Source organism: Myotis lucifugus, unplaced genomic scaffold, assembly GCF_000147115.1.
Source record: "Myotis lucifugus unplaced genomic scaffold, Myoluc2.0 scaffold_115, whole genome shotgun sequence".
NCBI classification, from domain to species: Eukaryota; Metazoa; Chordata; class Mammalia; order Chiroptera; family Vespertilionidae; genus Myotis; species Myotis lucifugus.
Window position 1 is genome coordinate 3634658 of NW_005871163.1, and position 25448 is coordinate 3660105.

The 25448-nt window shown below is 47.4% G+C and overlaps 1 protein-coding gene across 1 annotated transcript in view; it reads right to left on the reverse strand.

Moving 5' to 3' along the window:
* Positions 1 to 1829: 1829 nt before the first annotated feature.
* The window catches only part of TLN2 (talin 2), a 336513-nt gene continuing 312894 nt past the window's right edge, over positions 1830 to 25448 (reverse strand). Inside the window, exons 53-59 of the mRNA XM_023757837.1 lie at positions 24229 to 24334; positions 22978 to 23102; positions 9810 to 9935; positions 7453 to 7515; positions 7179 to 7361; positions 4234 to 4359; positions 1830 to 2702 (exon numbers count right to left, since the gene is read on the reverse strand). Of these exons, the coding sequence (XP_023613605.1) occupies positions 2574 to 2702; positions 4234 to 4359; positions 7179 to 7361; positions 7453 to 7515; positions 9810 to 9935; positions 22978 to 23102; positions 24229 to 24334 (858 nt within the window). The 3' untranslated portion in view covers positions 1830 to 2573. The remainder of the gene's footprint in view (positions 2703 to 4233; positions 4360 to 7178; positions 7362 to 7452; positions 7516 to 9809; positions 9936 to 22977; positions 23103 to 24228; positions 24335 to 25448) is intronic.

Genomic DNA, 25448 nt, shown 5'->3' on the forward strand with positions numbered 1-25448 from the left:
CCTGGGCGGTTCTAAAGTCCAGTTCAGGTTCCTCCTCGGACCTTCAGAGACAGCAATTTGTGGGCACAAAGACCAGCCCAAGGCTTCCAAGCCCAGCGTGAGTCCCCTCCCGGCCGCCCGCCCACACCGCCTCCCTTCACTCCGAGCTGCGTTTCTATGCTCCAGACCCGGGACCATTTTATCCCAAGACCACTCCTTTGTTAGATGCTTTGAAATGAAAACTCACACCCCAAATGCAATCACATCTACATTATTTCCCTTTAAAGAACCAGAAGCCCCCTCAATGCCTGGGGCACCTTTCAACCATTTCATGGAATGAGGGGACTGAGCCAGCATGAGGCCATTCACGCATATACGTGCAGGTGGACGCGGGAGGGCCAGGTGAAAGCAGCGCCACACAGGGGTCCTGGCAGATACTCATGCAGGAGGACGCTTGCATCGTCCTACAATAGACTGTGCTCGTGCGCTCTGTGTCGCTGTAAAGGACAGGCCTCTCCCTGGGCTGGTCTCTGAAGGTTTTTAATGACTGAGGCAGGGACAGAGAACTCCCTGCCCGTCCCTGCCTGGCTCCTGGGATGCAGGATGTGACAGGGGACAGGTGGAGGGAAGGAGCAACTGCACAGCCTGGAAGAAAAGGGGGTGAGGGTGGGCCATGGAGGGGCCCCCAAGTCTGTGATGTGAGGGCGTTAACACCGCTGGTCTGTGAGCCTTCGGGTCTGACCCTCACGGTCCCAGAAAGCACCCTGTGCCTGTCCGCAGAGTGTCCCGGGGGAGAAGCCCTTGTCCACAGGCCGGTGCTCATCTGAGGTACGAGGGGCACAGCCAGGGCAGAGCTGAGGAGCCGCACTCGCCATGCTCACAAAGGGCCAGCGAGGGGTGTGAGCTTCCCGAGATGCCAGGCTCCCAGGTTCCCCCTAACATCCTCTTCAGGGGGCGCCTCCACCCCACCTCCCTGCACACTCGCCCCACTTGCTTTTTATCAACACGATTTCCTCAGCTTTCTACCTGTCTGGAAAAGATTCTGTCATGTGCAGCACTGCCACTCTCGCATAAATATGGGGAACTGTCAAGAGTTTGATTATGTTGTAAAACCACAATGTGGGCTCGTGTCTGCTAAAGCCGGACCGTTGGCAAGGGCTGCAGGTGACACCTCGTGAGGACCAGAGCATCGGTGCTTCTCTGGAACTGCACTGCGGACGCGGAGTGAGACGTGATACCACATCACTGCAGGGGAGGTATCAGCTCTGAAAACCACGTACCCCGTAGTCTTCACTCCATAAATTCTTTCAAAGACACTTGCTCCCTGGCATTAGGATCTGTCCCACAAACCACTTGGTGCACTGTCTTGGGTCAAGGCTCAGACTAAAGGTAAATTCAAGATCTTAATGTGCCCTTCCAAGGAGAGGGCTCCGAAAAAAGAGAGGGGAAACGATACAATTCTGCAAGAGTGACATCTGGAAGGCGGACTCCGAAAATACAGCTGCACTGAGAAGATGCAAGGAGAAGCAAAGCGATCCTGTAAAAGGCTCACATTGATTTTAGGATGCATCTAGGTTTTAGGAATCGTAAGACATAGGGAAAATGCCCATCTTAGGAGGGAGGAAAGGAGACAGACTTTTACTAAACAAATGCCTTTCCATTCTGAATTCTGACCACTTCAGAGCAGAGGAGCTGATGTGGGACTTGGAAGACGGAGCCACCAAGGAATTGCTTTGTTTCAGCTGCACCCCCACCCTGAAGGCTTGCCAGGGGGTGCTGAACTGCCTGTCACCTGGGGGCTGTGGGTTTGTGTGAATGGACTTGTAGGAACTGAAACAGCCTCTGCGGAGTAAGGACCCACACATTTTATTACAGCCCCTGCTTGCCGAGCCCTGACAGGTACCCCACACCTCTTCCCTTTGGATTATGGAGAGAAATAAAAATAATTGTTTGATTTTCTGGGCCACAGAATATAAGACGGGGTTGCGATTGTCCAGGGAGCTTATACACTGAGGCAAGAAGGCGTGCAAACGGGAGCAGGAACTCGTCACCCTGTGGGTGAGCCAGAAGGACGACCCCCATTGCCCTCCTGGAGTCCACACGGGCTTACGTTTCTGTCTTTTATTAACATGTTCAACTCCAACTCCCACTCTCTCCTGGGGGGGAGAAGAGCAGCTGTGAATATCTATGGCATCCGTGATTTCCCCAAGCCATGATTTTTTTCCTATTAAGATTTCAACAGGCCCAGGAGCAGGCCCGGAGAAGGACCGACAGAGAGCACAGGTGTCTGAGAACGACATAATACTGACTTCTCTTTTTTGGTAACAGTCCACACAATGCACGGCCCTCTCTCCTGAGATGCGGCGAGGCTGGCGGGGAGCTGGCGGAGGAGCTGTGGGTGGGACACTGTACCGTGTGACATCACGATCATGCAGCTGGTGCCCGACGGGACAGACGTGAGGATGAGCACTCGGCTCTGGGCTGGCCCCGGGGGAGGCAGGCAGCTTCCAGGTAAGTTCCCCGCCTCCCAGGAACACTGTCTGTCCAGTTCCCTCAGAGCCGTCCGCTGGGGGCTCGCCACCTCGGCCACGGCCTTAGCCTTCGTCCTCCCTCAGCTCAGTGGGTAAGAATTTATACTGCTGTTGGCGGATCTGGGCCAGTTTTTTCCTTGCTTCTTCCAGTTCTCGCTCCTTCTTCAGCATTTCCTCCTGGGCAGCGATAATCTGGAAAGAGAGCAACAAGCTGGATGGATGTAAAACTTCCCGGGGGACTGCCCTGCCCTCCAGGGCCTGCCTCCTGAGCTCCCACAGCGCCTGCTGCACGGGACACAGCAGGGCACCGGGACTACGTGCTGGCTCTGGAGACCAGCCTCGGGGCCACGGTTTGGGTTCTGAGACCGATGAGCCAGTTGACCCAAGAAAATAAGCTGACTTCTGGCCACCAACTTAATAGCCAATGTCTGTGTCATCCCTACTAAGTGCCGGGTTCTGGTGTAAGTGTGCTAGGTGGAGTGTCCCGTCATCTTCTTGGGAGCACTGTGAAGTGTGCCCCATTGACCACCCCATTGTTCCAATGAGGAACCTGAAGCTGAGAGAGAGAGAGAGAGAGTCCACTTCCCACAGTCCCCAGCTAGGGGTGCAGGGCCTGGCCCAGGTATTCCCGAAGCTGGAGCAGTGGGCACTAGATGGCTCTCATACATTTATTTCATGCTTCTACGGTATGATCTGAGGAATATTCGTAAACAGGTATTTAGTGAAAAAGGTAAGTTTGTGTGCAAGAAAGCCAACTAGATTTCTTTCCTGTGGGCCTTTTCAGAGCCTTTACTAGGCCAACGATCGCTGTGATACTCTGAGGAGTGGGTAGAGAGTACAGCATTCCACACACTTATTGGATCAGAGACCCTTCTTCATAGAACTCCTCATGGAACTAGTGAGTCAGGAAACAGAGTCTGGTAAGGGTGAGTCCAGTGTGTTTCCAAATAGAGGGAGCGGTTCGGGAAGAGCTAAGGCCGGCACGGGAGTGAGTAACTTCAGTAACAGGGTCTCGGTGTCCCTGGTGCCGAGAAAACCAACCTCGGAGAGTAGATTTATGTCACACGCACTCTGAACTGCAAGCCTGATTTCCCGGTTTCCCCCTCCCTCCCAAGCCCGTGAACGCAACCTTGCCCAAGTCAGGCTACTCTCTGCTACCCCGTCTACTCTCATCAACATTCTGGGAAGGGGTCCATCCATTCTCTTTTGAGCCAAGTATCTTGAGTGGGTAGCAGCCCCAAATGCATCCATCATTTTACTTACAGGATAATATTGCTATCCTCCAATTCCTCTTCTCCTTTTTTATAACAAAATCCCTGACTTTTAGCTAGGCATGCGACACTAAGAAGACTGCATTTCCCAGCCTCCTTTACGGCGAGGTTGGCCAAGTAACAGTGCTGACCAATGACATGTGAGAGGAAGCCATGCAGGCAACTTCAGGGCCGTGCGGCCCCTCCTTTACCTCTTCTTGCTGGCTGGAAAGCCCAGGTCCAAGGCTGGAAAGCCTTGGACCAAGTGGCCAAGGACCACTTCTTAGGGAAGGTTCAGCAATAGGGAGATAAAGTCTGGGCTTATCAGTGGGTAAGAATGCAGACTGCTTACACCCAGACTGTCACACGGGAGAAATAAACCTCTATCTCGTTTAGGTCACTGTTATTTTGTGTCTCTGGTATAACACAGTGCCCATCGTGGGAGTAAACATTGTCTGGATTTAATCACAAACCTGAGCAATGCCCCCCACAAATTTTGTTTTCACTACAACATCGTCATCATCAGCTTTGCCAAATGCTGCCTTCTGGGCTGCACGGACAAGATTGTCTGAGGCTCTTTTCACAGCATTTCCTGCCGCCTGGAGAGGAAACAAAACACACATTGTATCATTAGGAACAGCCATTTGGATCAGGCAAGAACAGACATGAAGGTGCAGTTCATGAGACTATGAATCTATTTATCATCTAAACACAACACAGAGGTTCTCTCTAGTTAGGATCCATCTGTCAGTGTCTATTGGTCCATCCGTCCGTCCGTCCGTCCATCCATCCATCCATCCACTGATTCTACCAACATTGGCACCAACCTAATCTTAGCTCATTCACAGAAGAATGAGATCCAGTTCCTGGCCTCCAAGGAACACACAATTTGGAAGGGAAGTACAATTATGTAAATAAATGACATAGCATTGTGATGTGTGTGTTAACAGAAGCCCTCAGGGCTGCCTCCTTGGTTTAGAAACACTGCCCTGTTCCATTTAGACATACTTGAGGCCTTGGCTCGGACATTGCTTTCTCGGTCCACCTGGGTCTTGCCCACCCCAGTGCTCCTGGAGTGCCCTGTGCTGCCTTCTCTGTAGCCCTTACCACCTTGTGATTGCCTTTCTCCCTCATGGACAGGGAGTAACTGAGGGCAGGGGCTGTGACTTGAATCTTTGCATCCCCAGCACCTGGCACAGTGGCTGCCCAGGGTTGGTGTTCACTGAATGTTTTTTTTTTTTGGTCAAATGAAGGGCTATGAGTTCACACTCTACCCCTGCATGAAAGGGCTGGGAGCACCACAGTGATAAGGCCTTTATGATGTACTTTCAGAGGCAGAGCTGGGCTTTACGTCACCTGCTCAAGGATGAGCAACTGCTAGAGACAGACGAAGGGGAGCTCTTCAGTGAGAGTCCAGACCTTCAGTGAGGGCTCCGGCCCACACTGGCCTCACCTCATGCTCAGGGTGGCTTACTCTTAATGCTGGGGGCTCGTCTTCTGCCACCAGAGGTTTGGGATGATCTTCTAATGGTGGTCAAGGCTTTTTTAAAGCTTCTGAAGTCCTGGCCCAGATCCCCTCAGAGTCAAAGATTTGTGTTTGGAGGTTAAACCTCAGAAACTCAAAAATCAGTTCTCATTCAAAATCAATGGGCCCATCTGGTTGGTGAGCTAATGTGACAAATAGGGACTATGAGAGCTTGCATGAGAAGGGAGTGCTTCAATTCATCTCTGACAAGCAGTCATCCTGTGCTTATTTTCAAAATAGCTTTATGAGGTCAGAACTCATTAGTCTGCTTTTCTGATGTTGAAACTGAAGTAACTTGTCTAAGACCCTGTAGCTAGTAAGCTATAGAGCTGGGATTTGAATAGGTCTGTCTATTCAGAAAACCTCTGGGTCATTGTGAGGAACCCACCCATGACATTGCAGCATCCGGTTAAATCAGCAACAGTGATGCTGTGCTAGATCTGTGTAAAGCCCGAGGCCTCACAAAAGCATGTTCACAGGCCAATGCAGGTATCTCCATTCCCATTTTACAGAAGAGACAAACTAAGGCCTGAAAAGTTTTGAGTGATTTGTGTAAGATCATACCCTTAATGCATGGCAGAGGCAGCACTTGAACCCTGGTTTCTCTTAACTCAGAATGTTGTCCTCAAAAGCGTTTCCCAAACCCACAAATCACAATTCACAAACGTGCAGCTCCCCACTCCCCCGCTGGGTTTATCCCAGGAGTCAGATGAAGGTGAGGGAGGAGGGTCAGAGAGACACTCGGGAGGACCAAACAACAGAAATGCGCGTCAGGACTTCCAAAATAAAACGAGAGTTCTGAGCTTTGGTAGAACTGTTCAACTATTTCTGCCATTTATGAAATTGCTTATGACTCATGTAAACATATTTTTAGAACATAAACAATCTGTATCATAACACATAATAAAAATCTAGAAAATTGGAAACAAAATGTCAAAAGTGTAGGGAAATTCTGGCATGACTGGCTGATGCAATATCATGCAATCATTAAAAATGAGGCTCATGAAGAATGGACCAGTTAGCTTTGCACAGAGAAATTATGAAGCCTTTCCTTCAAGGAAAAAGATATGTATGATAAAATGTTCAGTGAAAAAAAGCAGAATGCCTCTTGCCGTGATTACAACTAGACAAAACTATTTGGTATACAGATAAACACAGGAAGAGAAAAATGATAATCTCTGACAATGTTGAGGCTATGTGACTTTTTCACTCAAACATTTCTTTCACTGCGTTTCCAAATACTCGGTAATGAAAACGATCAGGAAAACCTATGCCTTGGGAAGGACTTGGTTGTCACCTTCACAAGCACGTTCTCTGGGCTCTGGGAAACCTTACAACAGCCTTGGACAAACTCCTCCGTCCTCTCACTCCCCGCTTAGCAAACAGAGGAGGAGGACTCCCACTGAAACAGGCACCATCTTAGTGGGAGAGATGCTAAGATACAGATCTGGTGCCCGCACCTAAGAAGCTGCCCGCCTTGTCAAAGACAGATGTAAAGATAAACGTGGTGGGCCAGGAACCATGAGTGGTCTGGCTGGGGCTCTGGCAGGACAGAGGCGGGGCTGGCTGCCTGAGGCAAGGTGGGAGGAGGGGCTTCCCAGGAGAGGTGACCCTGGAGCAGAGTCATGAAGGACAAGTAGGCGTGCCCCAGGCTGGGTGGGTGGGGAGGAGGGTCCCAAGGCGTGAGACCAGAAGGCCCCCGTGGAGAATGTCAGTTTGGTGGGGCAGCAGGTGTAGGATGCATGGTTGCACGTGGCAGAAAATGAGAAGAGTGGCACAGAGTTGGCTGATGGAAGGCCTGGTGGGTCATGCCAAGGAAGTGAGACTGTCCCCTTTGGCGACACTTACCCGCTCCAACAGGAGTATTTTCCCACCAGCATCAGTGACCATTACCTGTAGCCGCCTCATGGCCTCTGAGTCCTGATCGGCCTTCACCTTGCAGGCCACAAGCAGCTGAGCCGTGGAAGCGGCGACCTGCTTGGCGGACGAGATGAGCTTTTCCTCACTGGCGTGTCCCTGAACAGAGGCGTTGGCCGCCTCGCAGAGGCTGCTGGTCGCAGCTGCCACCATGCGGGCCTGGGGACAGTCAACAGAGAAGTGAGCCAAGGCCCAAACCTCCCGCAGGGGCTCCAAAACCCAAGTGGGGAGGAAGGAGAAGGCGACTCACAGCAGAAATCAGCCCCTGCGACCACTGTCCGTCATCCGCGGCATTGGCGGGGATGGAGCCCACCTAGAGAGTGGAGGTGAGAAGTCTGCAATGAGAGCTGGAAGGCGCAGGGTGACCCGAAGCCCCTCAGACCCCACACTGCCCGAAACCAGAGAGAAAAACACCCCAGACACGCAGTACCCCCAGGGACTCCCCCATCAGCACCAGCATGAGAATGGAGCACCCGTTCCCATGTGGACCACTGGCCACTGGGAGACTGCACCAGCACGGCCGGCGGGATTTCCTCTGGGCCACAGGGAGCCACTCTGAAATGCTCCGAATGGCCTCTGTTTGGTTGCCAGGTATTGAGTTTCTGGGAAAATGGCTCAGGAATGATAGATTGGGGCTGTCTTCACAGGCTCTTCTCTGCCGACCTTTCTCCATTTCAAGCATGAGAGCCCCTGAGGCCTCTTCTTTCAAGAGCCAAGGGAAACTTCAACCGCTCCTGATCACAGAACCCGAAGCCGTGCTGTGATTTTTCTGGCAGATGGTGCAAAAATGGGTGGTACATTTTCTTTAGTACAATTAAGCGCAGACCCTTAAGGAAATACAGACCGCTTTGTGGGGGTGGGGGGTGGGGAGAGCATTAAGAGGCTGGAAGTAAGATGATCTCTGTTTCTATTTAGAAATTATGGCAACAAGTGAAATATTTTCTACTCAGAGGGAGTATCTATGGGAGGAAATACCTTTACACTTGTGGGAGGTGAGTGGAGAGGTAACAGATGATTATATTTGAATATAAAATTGAGGATCTGTCAGCAATTACAGGAATCACATCATGGCTTGGTGAATGTCAGGGGAACCCCAAAGTCCTGCATATAAGTTCACCCAAGTCCAGCTGAACCTCCTTTTCCAACTTGTTAAACACTTGGCCATCTAAGTCCCGCGGGGGACAGGGGCTCTGCCCCACTTGAGTTCGATTCTCTCCAGTGGTTGGCAAACTCATTAGTCAACAGAGCCAAATATCAACAGTACAACGATTGAAATTTCTTTTGAGAGCCAAATTTTTTAAACTCAAACTATATAGGTAGGTACATTGTTATTAACTTAATTAGGGTACTCCTAAGGCTTAGGAAGAGCCACAATCAAGGGGCCAAAGAGCCGCGTGTGGCTCGCGAGCCGCAGTTTGCCGACCACGGCTCTAGACTCTAGCAATGTGCCTGGCACACAGTTGGCCCTTTACCAATAAAATGAAATTTTTAGGTAGGATTTTCTCCTCAGTGACCCATTTTTGGTCTTTAATATTGATTAGTCAACAAGTACTTGGTAAGTAAGGTTAGCATTGTGCTACATCCATAGGGGATAAGTGAGAACCATAACCATAAAGGAACAGACTGCATGCCACTTAGGGAGACGTTAAAACTGAATAAAATACCACACAATGGTTTAGAAAGAAAAGTATGTAGTTTGAGACTAAGATATGTCTACGTTCACAAGAAACTTCCTGGAGGAAGATGGACAGCCCCTGGTTGGCGTAACTTCCTGTCTGTTCTACACGCTCTGGGGTCAGGACACAGCCATAGCCATTTCTCTGTACACTGACAGCAAAGGCCTTTTAATATCGAACAGAGTGGCTGACAGTTACGACGACCCAATTTCCTAACCCTCACCCTGACAGGATTTCTGTGCTGCCTTTATATTTGAGAGGCTCTCTGCGGACACAGTTTGGAGGGGTGCTTTCATGTTGTATGGGAGAAACAGGACACAGGGAGTATTTGAAATCGGAAGACCTTCCTATAGCCAGGATTAGTCTAGTGTACTACTAATTCTTTGGATTATTGGGAAAAAACACACAATGCTTTCCTGCTAATGCAGATGGAATGGGTGATGGAGATGAAGCAGATTGAAGACATCTCAGATTGGAAATGAGCCCGGCCTTCTGGCCAATGGGCTCAGGAAAACGCTAACTGCAGGGTTGGACAGCATTCAGCTACACAGTGCTCAGAAATGAATGGGGCCATTGGAGTTGTAAGATGGTATTATAAAGCCCTGACTGTGGTGCTTATAGAGCCGCCACCAGGAAAATATGACAGCTTACACCTTTAAACAGCCTCATGTACGGAGGGAATATACATGTCTTGTTCAGGCCCTGATCGCTGTCCAGGGTGGGATGCTTTCCTTAACCAGAAGCAGATGAGGGCCCAGGAGTCTGTTGATCAGGTATAAGCAGAGTTTGCAGTCAGTTGGGGCAGGCTGGTCATTCAGTGAGGGAAGGCACAGCCCAGGTTTCCTTGGTCAGGCCCGAAGCGTTCACCTCCTTCCCTCATAGGCCCTCACTATGTGAACGCCCTACCAGTCGGCCAGCAGGGTTCACCCACCTTTCCTTGGGCCACCAGCTCCCTCTGGGCTGCCGAGGCAGACTTGACCAGGGCACTTGTGGCAGCAGCAATGGATTTAGCAGCTTCCAAGATCTGTTCTTCAAAATCCAGGGTCTCATCCGCTTGCTATAACCAAAAGAAAACAGCATCACAGGCCATTCATATCCACAGAGGGCGCTTTCTGCCAAGCACTTACTGCTGGGTCACCTGGTGCTCCGACCGCCTATTGCTTTTAGTTAACAAACCACACCCAGGGTAGGAGGGCCTGAGCTGGGCAGCTGCCCCTCCATCTACGGCCTCCCCGGGCCCCTCTCTAACAGGTGAGCACTGTCAGCACTGACGTTCTGCACAAATGTTAGATCAGAACATTCTAAGGCTGACAATTTTTCCAGGCCAGACTCTCTAGAGACATAAATTCACTGTGAATAAAAATATCTCAAATGGTTCTATCGGCATCAATAACCAAAATCAAAATAATCAATAATCAAAATCCAAAGAGTGGGTGGTGGCACATTCTCCCAGGGCTTAAGGTTCAAAAAATGGGTTGAAAAAAAAAGAAAGAAAGAAAGAAAGAAAGAAAGAAAGAAAGAAAGAAAGAAAGAAAGAAAGAAAGAAAGGAAGGAAGGAAGGAAGGAAGAAAGAAAGCTATCCGTCATGAAACACTTGATCTTTCTGGGGTAAAAACAAAAGCAAACCCGCATTTGAATTTTTGTGGCTGAGCCCCAGGAGAGTTACATACCAACCAAAGATCACCCCGTGATGGCAAAGAAGCCCATCAGGTGGAGCTGTTCCGTGACCCGGCACCGGAGGCCCGGCTGCACCTGGGAGGAATACTGGCCACCACTGGGTAGGGCCATTAGGACTCTGCTGTAAATTTGCCACCACCATGCCCTGTGCGGCCAAAACCACCTGGGAAGTTGAAGTCAAGCTTCCGGGAAGTGGGGCAAATGTGAAGACCGGGGTCCTAGGCTTGGTGGGATGGAGCACCACCATTTGGAACAGTCAGACTAGCTGATGTTCAAGGTCAACCTCCAGCACTAATATTCTGCCAATATGGTGAAGTTTCCCCTTAGGCCCCAGAATGTTAAAGACGTGGCTGATCCCTGTTAGGTATTAAGAGATGATGGTCAGGTGTAGCAATCCTTTCCTGTGCATGTGTGTGGTAAAATACACGTGCCACAACATCTACCCTTTGGACCAATGTTACGTGTATGAGCCAGTGGCATTTAGTACATTTGCAATGTGTATAATCGCAATATGGTTTTAAAAGTACCTACTAAGTGCCAAGGATTTTGTTAGGCACTCTCATATACATTAACTTGTTTTTCACCATAGAACAGAGTTATCTATACCAGTGGTCACCCACCGGTGGTCTACGGACCACTGGTGATCCGTGAGGTCCAAAAGGTTGGCGACCGCTGATCTATACCATAGTTATCTGCATCCTTATATTTACGGTGGGAAAACTGAGGCTTGGGGAGGTAGAGAATTGGGCCCAAGGTCATGTGGCAGCTTGAAAAATCTAAACCAGACCTAAACCAAATCTCTCCACCTCCATAATGATACATCTTACTCGTCAAAGGCCACCCCAGGGCATTAGTGAGGAATAATTTCAGGTCAGAGGCTCGAAGTCGGCTGAGCTAATGGTCCCATATGCGACATCAGACAGGGTGGGCACGTGGATACAATTCTTTTTGGGTTCCCCATTCTTAATGGTCACTCCTTCAATCTCATTTTTATTTTTACAAAATAACATTTCAGTACAAAGGGCGTGAATCTGAAGGACGGCAGCAGCAGGCGACAAGTTCTGAGATAGAAGCTGCACAGTCTTTCTTTTTTCTGACAGTCTTGCCCTAGGAGCATTCAGCACAGAAATGGGTTCAGTTCCAGGGGAACCATTTTGGATTTCTCATTATGGGGTGGGGGCGGGGAGCAGTAGTGGTAGAATATAACATTTGTTTACTGAAATACACAAATGACTCATTATAAGATACTCTGGCCCTGGCCAGTGTTGCTCAGCGGTTAGGGCGTCAGCCCATGCACTAAAGGGTCTTGGGTTCAATTCTCTTGGTCAAGGGCACGTACCTGGGTTGTAGGTTTGATCCCAGGCCCTGGTCAGGACATGTGCAGGAGGCAACCATTCGATGTTTCTCTCTCTCTCTCAATCTCTCTCTCTCTCTCTCTCTCTCTCTCTCTCTCTCTCTCTCTCTCTCTCTCTCTCCTCTGTCTCTCTCCCTCTCCCTCCCTCCTTTCTACTCTCTCTGAAAAGCAATGGAAAAAATATTCTTGGGTGAGGATTAACAACAACAACAAAACAAAAAAAGAGACACTACATGAAAGGTATTGCTATCCACAGGTCTCAGAGAGAGGACACTAGGCTCTGATACATGTACTCAATGACCTTGAAATAAGAGCTTTTTTGAAAATTCATTCTGCAAAAGAAAGTCATGCATATAACAGATTAAGGCACTGAGGAAATCACAGAATTTCTGAGCCTAAATTTTACAGATCAGAAAATAGAGGCCCATAGTAGGTCCCCAAAATTTCCTAGACTCCTGTCTCAGGCAGCCTCGGCTACATCATACATTGCAAAATTTAGTCCACTTTACAGGGTGGAGTGCCCATCAGCAGATTTCTGATTTTTCAAATTTTAGGATTCACAAATACGGAATTTCCTTAAAATGAAGTGCTAATTCTAAGCATGGATAGACCTGATAGAATCACCTCATTACAACTGGTTGGAAAGGCCTCCCCCACATCTTCTGCTGCCCTGCAGGCCTTTTTTTTTTTTTCCACACATGCTTGAAACAGACATTCAACTTTGAAATATTTTTGACACCCGCTGATTTTTCTTAGAATGGCAACTGCTGTAATGGCCTTTGATGGATTTTTCTTTTTCTTTCTATAACACCTCTACGCTTTCAAATGGACACAGCAGAAAGCCTCATTTCTACGTGACATTTGCTCTGATTACCCCTTTGGCAGTTGAATGACCTTTTCACAGGGGTCCCCTAAGACCATCCTGCATATCAGATATTTACATTACGATTCATAACAGTAGCAACATTACAGTTATGAAGTAGCAACGAAAATAATTTTATGGTTGGGTCACAACATGAGGAACTGTATTTAAAGGGCCAGAAAGTTGAGAACCACTGGATTAGAATGAACTAGAGAGTTTCCCAAGAAAGGCTTCGTAAAGCTGACTGGGATGGCAACGGGGATGGAGGGCGAACATTTAGCTGCTGCCATGTGGGCGGAGTCCCATGATGAGACTGCCGCCTGCCTGCTGGACCCACGCCTTTCTGCAGGCCAGGTTTATCGTGAACACGAACCCCCACCCCGCCTTCCCTGCAGCAAACAGACATCAACTCCTGCCGCTTCCTCAGACCACCCAACCTCCAGCCTCAGAGAGCCGGGCTCTTCCCGCACCCCAGCCAGCGCTCCCCTCAGCCTCAGCTCCCACCAGCACAGAGGGGGGAACCTGGGAGAGGGGCGGTGAGGGTGGCCCGAGAAGAGAGAAGGACACACATTGCTCACCACACTGCAAAAAAGGAGAGAAATGGAAGTGGCTTGGTCTTCAAAGGACTTTCCTAAATAAAAGGATCACAATTAAAGCGCAGGATTTGTTAACAGAACTGGGGGGTTGGGGAGAATAAGAACGGCAAGGAGGAGCTGCCGTAAGGGGACCTAAGGGAAGAATCTGGAGACTGGGAGGGCGGGTTCCTCTCACTGAGCCTCATCCTCTTCTACTCACCAGAGAGCTCAGCTGGTTGGTCTCTTAAGATCCTCTTTAGCAAGAGATATTTCATTGATCTGACCAATGCTTCCCAAATCTGTCCCTCCGTTTACAAGACTGAGTGAAATCTTCACCCCTGAGTCCTTCCTCCCAACAACTGGAGCCAGTAAGATCGTTAAAATCATCTGAAGATGATAACTAATCCTATACATGCAGTTATTCCTATTTCTTTAAAGCATCAAGCGAAGACAATGAGTTAAAGAAACGTTTTCATTAATGGGCTAAGTGGACAGCTCTTGCAGAATCACCGGAGGACCTGGTTAAAGAGGCAGACTGTGTTTCAGTAGGTCAGGGTGGGCCCTGGAACCTGCGTGTCTAATGGAGGTGTCTGGGCAATGCTGTGGGAAATGCTGGCCTGGGTTAAGGAAAAATAGAGACCAGTTAACTGAATCCTACCAGCCTGTGATCCCCTCCAGGGCATGGGCTGTGTTTTATTCAACTTATGTATCCCGAGCACAAAGTGAGACAGAGAGACCTGTGTGATAAATAAACTCTTGGTGAATGAATGTATTCATTCAAAACGAGTCTCCTGAGTTCTAGAGTCCAGCCAGAGGACAGTTTACATGATTGGAGAAGGAGAATGGACCGAGTGAGCATTCACATCAGTAACTGTCCGCTCCTGATTCCTGGGGGATGAAGGCACACCCTGTTTAAGGCTGTGGGGTGTTAACTGGACGCTTTGCTGCATCCTTCACCTACCTTTCATAGTTGGGGACACGCAGTCATGCATATGCAGTGGAAACACAGTGGCACTTTCCACATTTTACTAAGAGGCTCTCTTCATAAAACAGTGCTGGGCAAAATAACACCTGCAAACTAAGACTCTATTCTGCTTAAGGCAGGTGTTAGCTGCAGCCTGAGTACTGAATCTATTCTCTCATCCTTTGTACCATGTTCTTTCCCCTGCTCCCCTCCACTCGAAAAGGTATTGGCCAGGTCACCACAAGCTTTTTTTTAAAAATCTTTATTATTAAAAGTGTTAAATATGTCCTCTTTTCCCTCCCATTGACTCCTTCTACCCCCTCTACCCCCACCCCAGGCCTTCACCACCCTATTGTCTGTGTCCGTGGGTTATGTATATATATATGCATACAAGGTCTTTGGTTGATCTCCTTCCCCCCACCCCATTCCCTCTGAGATTCGAGAATCTGATCTTAACAACTGTCTTTCTAAACTGTCTAGCAGGCTAGCCAAGGATGGCTTCTCCTCACCTTGGTGTTTTGGAAGCTTCGAGAATGGTTTGAGCAGCCTTTTGCTGACATTTTTTCCTGTTTGGTGATCTCATGCAGAGCTCCCCCTTTAAAAAGTTAGAGGCCTGGTAGGTAAGCTCCTTCTTGGGAAAGACCACACGTTGGGCTAGCTCCCTTGCTGCCTGCTCCCCGCACTTGGAGAACTCTGAGAGTTTTACTCTGATTGGTCTGAAGTTTAGGGAGCTGGAGGTTCCACTGGGGTAGGAGAGGGGAAAGAAGGGTGCAAAGGGGACAGAAAATGGGAGGCCTTTCTTCATTTTTATAGTGGTTTTTTTTTTTGCCTTTCAAGGATTCTGAGAACACAGTCTTTGCAGCAATTCATTCATTTCCTCAATCCCCTTCCCTCCTACCTATCTGATAAGGGTTGTTATAAGTAAATTATTAATATACACGGAGCATAACCTACTCATAGTAAATGATCATTAACCACTAGCAATTAATTTCATTATTATTTCTACTATTACATATGTTTTTGTGGGCTTAGAATTGTTTTATTCTGGAAGGAGGCAAAGGAGGGGAGTGGGGGACATCTATAATACTGTCAACAATAAATAAAAATAAAATAAAAATTAATTTTTTTTCAGACTTTAACCTAAGCTAGTCTGTTTTCCCTTTCAGAATGCTGTTTTCCACTCATAATAACAGTTCTACTGGCTTTTTCTGATGAAAATCAAAAATAACTATAAATAAAAAAAACACAAATCAAAGATAAATGAAGTGTCGAGTGACACGTGATACACGATACTGACGGTACTGCTTCAGGTTTTAGTTTCTGATCTGCACTTTCTGACCGTGACTTTGGGGACGTCACCACCCTCCTCTGGTACTGATCAGTTTTCTGTGTGTAACTTGACGAGCAAGCTACAACTTGGTAACTTTAGGTTAGACTTGCTGTGGTTCCAAAGTAAATCCCCCTTAGGAGGCACTGATTAAAATAAGCAGGGAAAACTCTTTCTCTTCCTTCCTCTCCACTGGCCTCCTCCACAAAGGAGCCTTGCCTCCTTCCTGCAGTATCTTTCCCTGCCTCCCCCCCCAACTGCCCCCTTCCCTCCTGTCCTTCCTGACGGGTCCCTGGCACGTGCGGGGCAGAGGAAGAACGTTTCCTTTCTTTCCCTTCTCTTTGCGAATCATATCCCTGCACCCCTGCCCTCAATGAACTTGAGGTGAAGGAGCTGAAGTCACCCATAGGATATGGCCAAAGGGTCCCTGCCCCGATTCCTGCCTCCCTCCCTTTTCTCACAACTGGCCACAATACCAGATTACACCTTGTGGCGCTGTCTTCCCAGTCAGGAATCATGCTCTGTTCTGTGTTACTGAAAGCCTTGCAGAATGCTTGTTATTAAAAACAAGGTCATATCATGTCAGAAACTTAAAAAAATTATTTGGATATATATATTTATAAGTATGAACATTCTGAATATAATTCAAATGTCCTTGAGGGAAAAAAGGAAGCCAATGCCAAGTAACCAAAGCCAAGTAGTCCCGCAACATGAGTGAGGCATTTCCTGCCAGTTGGAAGCTGAGTGGAAGAGGCAGCCACGTTTCTCCTTTGTTCGTAGTGAGTCTGGCTGCTAACATATTGCTTCTGGTATGGAATTGAGAGGTGCCTTTGGGGAGACCTTAGCCCAGTGATGGCGAACCTATGACACGCGTGTCAGAGGTGACACGCGAACTCATTTTTTTGGTTGATTTTTCTTTGTTAAATGGCATTTAAATATATAAAATAAATATCAAAAATATAAATCTTTGTTTTACTATGGTTGCAAATATCAAAAAATTTCTATATGTGACACGGCACCAGAGTTAAGTTAGGAGTTAGGGTTTTTCAAAATGCTGACACACTGAGCTCAAAAGGGTCGCCATCACTGCCTTAGCCTGTATCAAAATACTCAACTGGATCAGAGCCAGATTAGCTTCCATTTGGGAGGACCTATGGGTGGGTTGTCTTTTGGACCACCACCCTGATCTATAATAATAAAGCATAACATGCTAATTAGACCAGACATCCTTCTGGACGACCTTCCGGACGAAGCCAGGCTGCCCGGGTCCTGGTTGCCTGCTGGTGGCCGGAAGGAAACCCAGGTCCCAGGTGCCAGAGGGAAGCTGGGGCCGGCAGCCGGGGGAAGGAAGGCCTACTCTTGCACGAATTTTGTGCATCGGGCCTCTAGTAGGTCTACTAAAGGGAAAACCTCTTAGAACAGCTGGAACTGAGAAGAGCTCATATCTGGATACAGGGCCTTGATCCCCCAGCACCCAAGGCTGGCCTGGTCTCAGGGAAAGCTCCAGGGAACCCATCAGCAGACAGAGTGGGCAATGGAGAGAGAGCACTGACAAATGGTGGTGCCTGTGACCTTGGAGGGGTCACCTGTGCATCCAGATGTAGAATAAAGGCACATTCATGCCATATCCATTGGAAAAGCTTGTACCACTAGCATCTTGGGAGTGGTTTTCCCATAGTATCCACTGGGTTAGTTATTTTTTTTTTAAGTGAAAAGTAATGCCACTGAAATGACTCTATAATTGCTATTTCTGTTTGATGGAAAAACTCTTAAGGATTTTGTCACGTACTCTCAGAAAAAGGGCACTTGAATGTCTAAGTAGGAAGCATGGATAAAGAAAAGGTAACAGAATTCTTTCAAAGATTAATCAGATACATTTGTTACATCGTGAGCCCCTTGATATGAATCCTCTGTGTATCTGAGGAGGGTCTGACAAGGACTTATGGTTCTACTGGCGGGGAGTCACCTGAGAACCTGTGCTGGCCGAGTTCCCCGCACACCATTGCTTTTCACACCCCATCCATCTCCTGGCCTGAACCAATCAGTGGCAGATAAGCGCAGAGCCCATAGTTCAGCCATATAGAAATGACCGTATCTGCTCCTGTTTTCCTCTCTGATCATCTGGTTGCCTTTCCTACTCACCCAATTAATCAGTATAGCTTGCTGGTCAATAGCAAAATTACCAAAAGAAACAAGAAAATTACATCAATGGTAACAAATAGGCTTTATCTTCAGGTCCTATTAAAATGGTCTTCTTCTTTATTCATTATAACTTGCTATCTCTTTTCCCTGACCCTTTGCCATTTTGGTCAAACAGCTTAAACTGCACTCAAAACCCTAAACGATGCCCCCTGGCTGGGTGAAGTTGGCATTGACTTGGGCAGCACCTTGAAAACCGCCTGAAAGAGCTCCTGCTGACACCCACTCATGGGTCCCTTCTCAGTGGGGAAGGACTCCAGGAGTGAGCTCTACATTTTAACTCCCGAAGCCAGGACCCCAACACTGCATGTCCTTCCCTGTGTCATCACTTCTCTGCTGCTGTTGCTACACCTTCACCGAAAGCCACTTGGAGATATTTATGAGCCTAGACATGAGCCAAGAAGCCTTCCAGCCCCACTGCTCACCCCCTGGCTCTCCACCTGGGAGGGTGTTGCACACAGACATACACCCGAGTGCTCTTTAAAGGAACACGTCTTTTCTCCTCCCCAAAGCTGAGCTATTAGCACGATAGTTCTCTTTCCAGGAAGCGGTGCTCAGAGCCTTTTGTTGAGAGATCAGCACGCACTCGCACATACTTCACAGGCTCCTCTGCGAGGAGGAGGTCAGAGTCAACCACAGAAGGGGGTTATGTGCCAGAAAAAATATTTCATAATCCTGAACTTCCTGTTGCACCCAATTAGGCGATGGAATTACTTTCTGATTGCCAGCTTAGTCTAAATATTATCAATTTCTACTGACAAGTCAACCTATAACAGGAAATTCAACAGACAGAGTGTAGTCCACACCACTTTATCCTTATCAGATGCATTTAGCCCTCACCAGGGTTTGCACAAAGCCCAGTGACTCACCATGCAGACAGCTGGCATGGCCGGTTGGCTTTATCTATTTTGTTACTGCGGGTGGAAAGGAAGGCGCTCCGGAGAGTTCATTTGTGCTTGAATTTTTGCTGAAACCTTGATAATGAAAATTACTAATTCCTAAAGTGAAGATCGGGTTAAAAATGAACTAAAATGAGATATAAGCCTAGATGTGCTTGGAGGTTACAATCCTGACCTTTATTTCATGTCACAAACACGGGGTGGAACCTTCCATTTTTCCAATGAGTGGGTCCCTTGAGGACGCATCACTGCACAAAACTAAGCTGCCCATGACACCTCAAGCTCTTAGGAAACATCAATAGTTATGGTTTGTTTCTATAATAAAATATCATCTAGCAACGCTGATACAGGCTTCCAATGCTACAGAAGAAGTGAAATATAGCGTAACGGAATGTAATGAGCGCTCCGTCTTCTAAGTCTACGTGTGATTTTCACACATTCTTCCCTGTTGCCTCATACACTGTTTTAGGAACCCCCGGAGACAGAGCAAGACACTGTAGGAATATGTTTGATATATAGTTGGATTAAATAACAACCTAATATATCAAACATATCACACAGAGGCCTGCAGAGAAGGCATCCAGGTCTGACTGAGCTCGAGACTAGTAGGCAGAGCACTGCGGCTACGGCTGCAGGGCGGTCCCCGCCGCAGCTCCTTCACCTTCGCGGAGCACAGTCTGTCTGCAAGGGTGGAATCGGCGCCATTAGCGTATCGAAGGCACATGCACCAGAGCTCCCGACACTCTCATATTGCCTCATACCGTCTTCCCAGGCAAATGGTAGATTCCATTGTGCAAATGTGTTCCTGGTTCATGTCTGGGAAATTCCAGGCAAAAAGAGATGCTTACATTTTAAGGGCCTGGAGTGGGAATAAACCAGGAATCATCTTCATAAAGCACAGAGGGTTCTCGTTTTAACACAGGCAACCTGAGAATGTGGTGGGCAAAACCATTTAAGCAAAAACATTGCCCGTCCCCGAAACTATTCCTCACGGCAGTGTAAACGCTGCCCAGTTAGGGAAGGAAAGCGTGCTTCCTCCCTGCCCAGGGCCTGGGTGCTGGGTGTGGAGGTAAAGGGTCAGGGATGTCCTAGCAACTGCTTACTCACAGTATCCTAAGTTTTGTTCTTTAGACTATGAGAGGGGATGGAGAAAGGCAACCAATCTCAAAAGAGGTTGATTAGGCTGTCAAAGTGGGATTTGTTTTAAACTGAGGAAATAAATCCCTTTATAAACGCAAGAAAGATATTTTATTTCATGTGGATATTACCACAAAACAGACGGCACTCCTAGACAGACACTAAAGCTGTGTGTGTTTTTAAATGATCTAACTGGCTTTATTGAATGATTCTAGTAAGTAGAAAGGTATTCTCACAAAAGCCAGGGTTTTTTCCCAAACAGTTTTATAGAGAACATGAGCCATGTGGTGGGAGCTCTGGTCATGGGCAGAGGACACTCAGGTCATTCTAAAGCACTCCAGAAGTTCCAAGCACCCTTCCTAATAGGACGCTGGGAGCGACCTAAAGTAGGCAGCCCCGTAATGAAATGTAGGGACTCAAATCAACAGTTAGGTTACCTCTGACCTTAACCAAAGGATTACTTGGCTTTACACACACACACACACACACACACACACACACACACACACACGGTAAACACAAAGGCTGAATGATCCCAAGTAGGGTGGGAAGTGCCCGCTTACCCACTTCAGTAGCCATCACTAATTTAAGTGCTTTTATTTTTAAAACATAGATGCTCCCATCACCCCAATTCCACCACTCTTGTACATTCCCCACCTGTCTCTTTCATATGCAAGTGATTTTTACAGAGTTGTAACCATACTGAGCATATATTCTGTATTCTGTTTCTTTTCTTTTTTTACTTTACATAATGCCATTAGCATCTTCCTTATGCTACAGTCTTATCAACCATTATTTTTAATAGCCGCATATGTTTCCTTCAAGGAGACATTCAGGGCACATCTACCCTCCCAATGCTACAAACCAGGACAAAAAGAACAACCCTCTCTCACACACAGAACGTTCCTCCTCTATGGATTTCCTCCTCAGGACAGATTCCCAGAGGTGAGATTAATGGCTCAAAGAGTATGGGCAAACCAAAAACCTCCCCTGTGGGCCTGCACTAGCCCCTCTGACACTGGGTCGGCCCAGAGGCTGGTATGGACTAGAACTGCCCCCCAGAGCCCACACACCCTCTCCCAGCGCAGCCACGGCCCTCTAATGCTGGTCAGGTAACCTGCCTCTGAGTCTGTGTCTGGGGAGCAGGGATGGTAACAGTGCTGCCTCGTGGACTTGTTGCCAGGACCAGGTGAGTTAATCCATGTTCAGTACCTAGAAGATTGCCTGGCACGTGCCTGGCACCCAATCGGTGTGAGCTTTTTGTTTGCTTTCCTTTTTCTTGTTCTTTTTGCTAAGGCCATCAGCTCAGGGTTCTATGGAATAATTTTTATTTCAAGCATTTTCCTAGGAAGTAGTAGATACAAGTCCCAGAAGCCCATTTTCAGGGATGGTGATAAGTTATTGCTTATTAAGTCATATTGTATGTTGGGCACTGTGTTCCTAAATGATCTAATTTGTTATAATAATCCTATATTGTAGGAACTCTTAATAGCTTTGTTTTTCAGATCAAGGGTTATCAGGTAAATAAAGGGCCGGCAGAGGGAAACCCAGGTTCAGTGACAGACGAGAACTCAGAAGGACCCGGCCAAGGACAGAGGGAGCGGGATGGAACAGGAGCTCTTGGAATATGGTGACGTTAGTGTTAAATCAGCACCAGGCTCATCCTCAGGGAGAATGAGTGTCAGCTGACAGGACTTGAGCACTAGCAGACTGAAGCTCTCCCAAGAAAGGCCACTGCAATAAATCGCATAAGAAAAAGGAAAGACAAATTAAGCATGAAGCCTCTAAATATTAGTCAAGGGTTGCTGCTTGCTTCTTAAGCTGAAAGTCCATTTTCCAATCATGATTAGCTTGATTGACAAAGCAGAAACAAAGATATAGCCAGAAAACGGAGTGGCTCGTATAGGAGCCCACGCTTAGCTCTCAAGTTTGTTACAAAAAACTCAAACTCAGACAATCCAAGACCCTCAGGTCAGAGGCCAGTGAAAATAACCCTTATTAACCCCCCCCCCCCCCCCACCAGACGCCAAAACCCTTACATTACATCTTAACGAGAAATTTTCTTAAATGCCTTTACCAAGTTTAGGGTCACTATTAGGAGATCAGGTCTAAGGATTACATGGTTTTAAGGACGTTCCCCAGCTTAGTGGAGTCACTCTATGCTCATGTGTATTTTACACACAGCACTGATCCAGGCACCGCTTTTGAGCGATTTGGTGTATTCCAAGTGCCCAGATTCCATCTTTTGCTCTTACAAAAAATGTAGAATTTTAGGCATAACTAAACTGAGGGATCCAACGTTTTTTGAGGGGAAGAATTAGATTTTATTTCCGAATGTATTTGGGTCCTTGGAAGGGAAGTGAGGTTACAGGTACCAGAAAGGACTTGGTTGAATAGACCAAAAACAAAAAAAAAGAGGCCTCCTCTGGTTCTACTACCTTCTCAGTGGAGATAGCCATGGGGGCTGGTGGGAGGTTACAGCTTCTTAACAGGGTTGGGCTCACCATCCTTTTTACTTAATAATTATCCTCCCTACCGCCCAAACTTAAAGCCTTTCTTTCCTTTAATTGCTGTTTCTCTTAACATAAACTAATGATCTTAAGTTCTAAACATTTATCTAGACGACAGGTATGGCTGGAGAAAACACACCATCCAATCACTGTCTCCAGTATCTACTGAAAAGGTGATTATTGGGTGCACTCTTGAGATTCACATGGCCCGCTTTTAATTTTAAGAAAAGGAGAGTGAAAGGCATGGCAACCGGAAATTCGGAGGGTGACAACCTCACATTCAGTCATAGGACCTTCTTTAGGAAGCATCCGACACCTGCTTTACATATAATGGAACTAAATCAAGACTGTAAATGCCCGATTCCGCCTCTGGATACCCCAAGGTATTTTTCTGGCTGGTTAACCTGAAAGTCTCACCCACTGGGTTTTTCCCGTGCCCTGTTGAAAGATGCTGGGCAGGCAGAGCAGGTTTGCAGCTCGCTAGGCTAACCACTCGGAATAAGACACGCTCCCTGCAGCACTCCCAGCTTCATGTCACAGCCGTCCACCTGGAGACCTACTGGCATCAGACAAGCAGCCACCCACGGACACTCACTTTTGGCTTTGCTCTTGGCTTCAGTTGCTCTAACTTCTTGGCAGCAGCCTCAATGGATGCTGCAGCCCCCAGTAATTCTGTTTCTGCAATGACGGTTGGGTCTTCTGGATCCACCCACTCTGTTCCTAAAATCAGTCCAAAGAGGGTCAGTCATGGTAGCCGCAGACCTCAGGGCTTTGGCTTAATTACAAACAATATCTGGATTTTCATGCAGAGAAGTTCCTTGAGCCTACCAGCTGCACTGTCCTAAGGAAGCACCCCCGAGTTCTCAGAGATCAGCTGGGTGCAGAGGGATGTCTGCCTGATCCTGCTTTTCTCACTCAGTTGTGGGCACAGCCCTACCACAGGAGCAGTGTCATTAGTAACAGTTTCAAAATCAAGATCTCACGGACATGGCCAGCATGAACATGACTCTGACTTCTAACTCAGGGCCAAGACTGTAAGCAGGCATCCTCAGGAGACTCGAGACTGGGCTGAGCACAAAGATTTACTCCGCTCTTCTCCTGGGCACTCACCTCAAATCAATCAAAGGGAAACTGGAGAGAAAACCTCTCCCTGGTGAGTTGATTGCTTCTATGGAACCATGAAGGGGTCTGCCAACAAAGTACCCAAATTGCACTGTTTTTTAAACATGAAGGGTATTATTTAAATAAGAATAAATATTCTGATAAATGAAAACACAAATGAAAATAAGTGGCCAGACCCCCCCCCCTTTTTTTATGGAGTCTTTAGGGTGTGGCCAGACCCTTAAAAGAGAAGTGGGCAGTTCTAGATGGATATGCCATTGAAGTAGAAGTCCTTAATATAAAGACTGGAGAAAAGATTTGCTTCAGGAGGACATTACTTTTTAGATCTAACTCTATTCCCGTTTGATTTTTAAAAAAATATATTTTATTGATTTTTTACAGAGAGGAAGGGAGAGAGATAGAGAGTTAAAAACATCGATGAGAGAGAAATATCGATCCACTGCCTCCTGCACACTCCCTACTGGGGATGTGCCCGCAACCAAGGTACATGCCCTTGACCGGAATCGAACCTGGGACCCTTGAGTCCGCAGGCCGATGCTCTATCCACTGAGCCAAACCGGTTAGGGCCGTTTGATTTTTTAAGGAAAAGCACTTCCCTATATTCCTTCTGACTGCATATGCCGAGAAACGGCCTGTGTGGCTGTGTGTTTTCTCTGCTCAGTTCGCTGTACTAGCTCTGCCATGGAGTGGTGCCCCAGAAAGGACACGAGAGGATGCCACCTACCTTTCATGGCTTCTGCTGCCTGAATGAGCTCAGTCACGGCACCAGCGACTCGCTTGGAGAGAGCAGCCAGCTGGTGCTTGAGTTCCGGGGTTGGTTTCTGAAGAACCTGTGGGTGAAGAACAAGCCACGTGCATGAGGAGGATGGCAACCATTGACAGGAAGCACCCTCACTGGTGGACACAGCTGGACATCCTGGTTTTAGGTTGTAACTTTGCCACCAAGTGACTTCAGAATTTTGGGGAAAATGAAAAGTTGGGAGCCAGGGGTTTCTCTAAAGTCCCTTTTGATATACTCCCTTAAGATTATATGAGAGAAAAAAATTCTTATTTGCCTTTTATTTATACTGTCATTGTCTTATATATGCACTTTTACTTGTACACAAAATAAATACATGCACCTGAAAATTACCCAGTGCTACCTAAGCACACTCTGAGTGAACACAAAAGCAGGAGGCTCTGGGTCAGCTGGTACTTGTGAGAAAACAGCCAGTGTGGAACCAGAAAGAGAAATGTATGACTCAGGTGGGATCTTGGAGATAAAATCGCCAAGAGAGCCTCAGCAGCCAACTGATCAGGAGGGTTGTTCCAAAGGAACAGTCACTGGGTGGATTAATAAACCCCTCAGAACACATTTTCTTATCTGTAACACTGAGGTAATGCTGCCCCTCAGGGCTACCATAAAGTTCAAATGCAGTAACACATGGGAAGTACCTTGCACAATGAGACCCCGTAGGAGTTCACTGAATGTTAATTCCCTTCTTGGAGTCCCATTCCCTCTTTCACCCAGCCAGGAATCATACTCATTCTCAGGAGTCTGGAAAAGATGCCTTTGGACCCTGGCCAAACCCTTTCATACCATAAAAGAAACATGATAAAAATCTGGGGCTGGGGAGTTAATGGGGTTGTGTTTTGACCAGCTCAAACATACCAGCACATAGAAGACATTGCTTACATACTCAAACTGATTTGTCAAAGGTTTTAGAACAACACCTCACATGCCTCTATTCCCACCCTTCTTCCTCTTATAATCTTTTAAATTTTATATTTGCTGCTGCACTATGATTTTAGCTATTCCATTATCCTCATTTTCTCACCCTAGGATCGACACATATCACCATGAAGAAATTACGAACTCAGTACAGACTTGTGAAGAAGTGAACAGATGAATGGATGAGGGAAAAAGACACCAACACACTGTTGGAATAATTCCTAATATGGTGG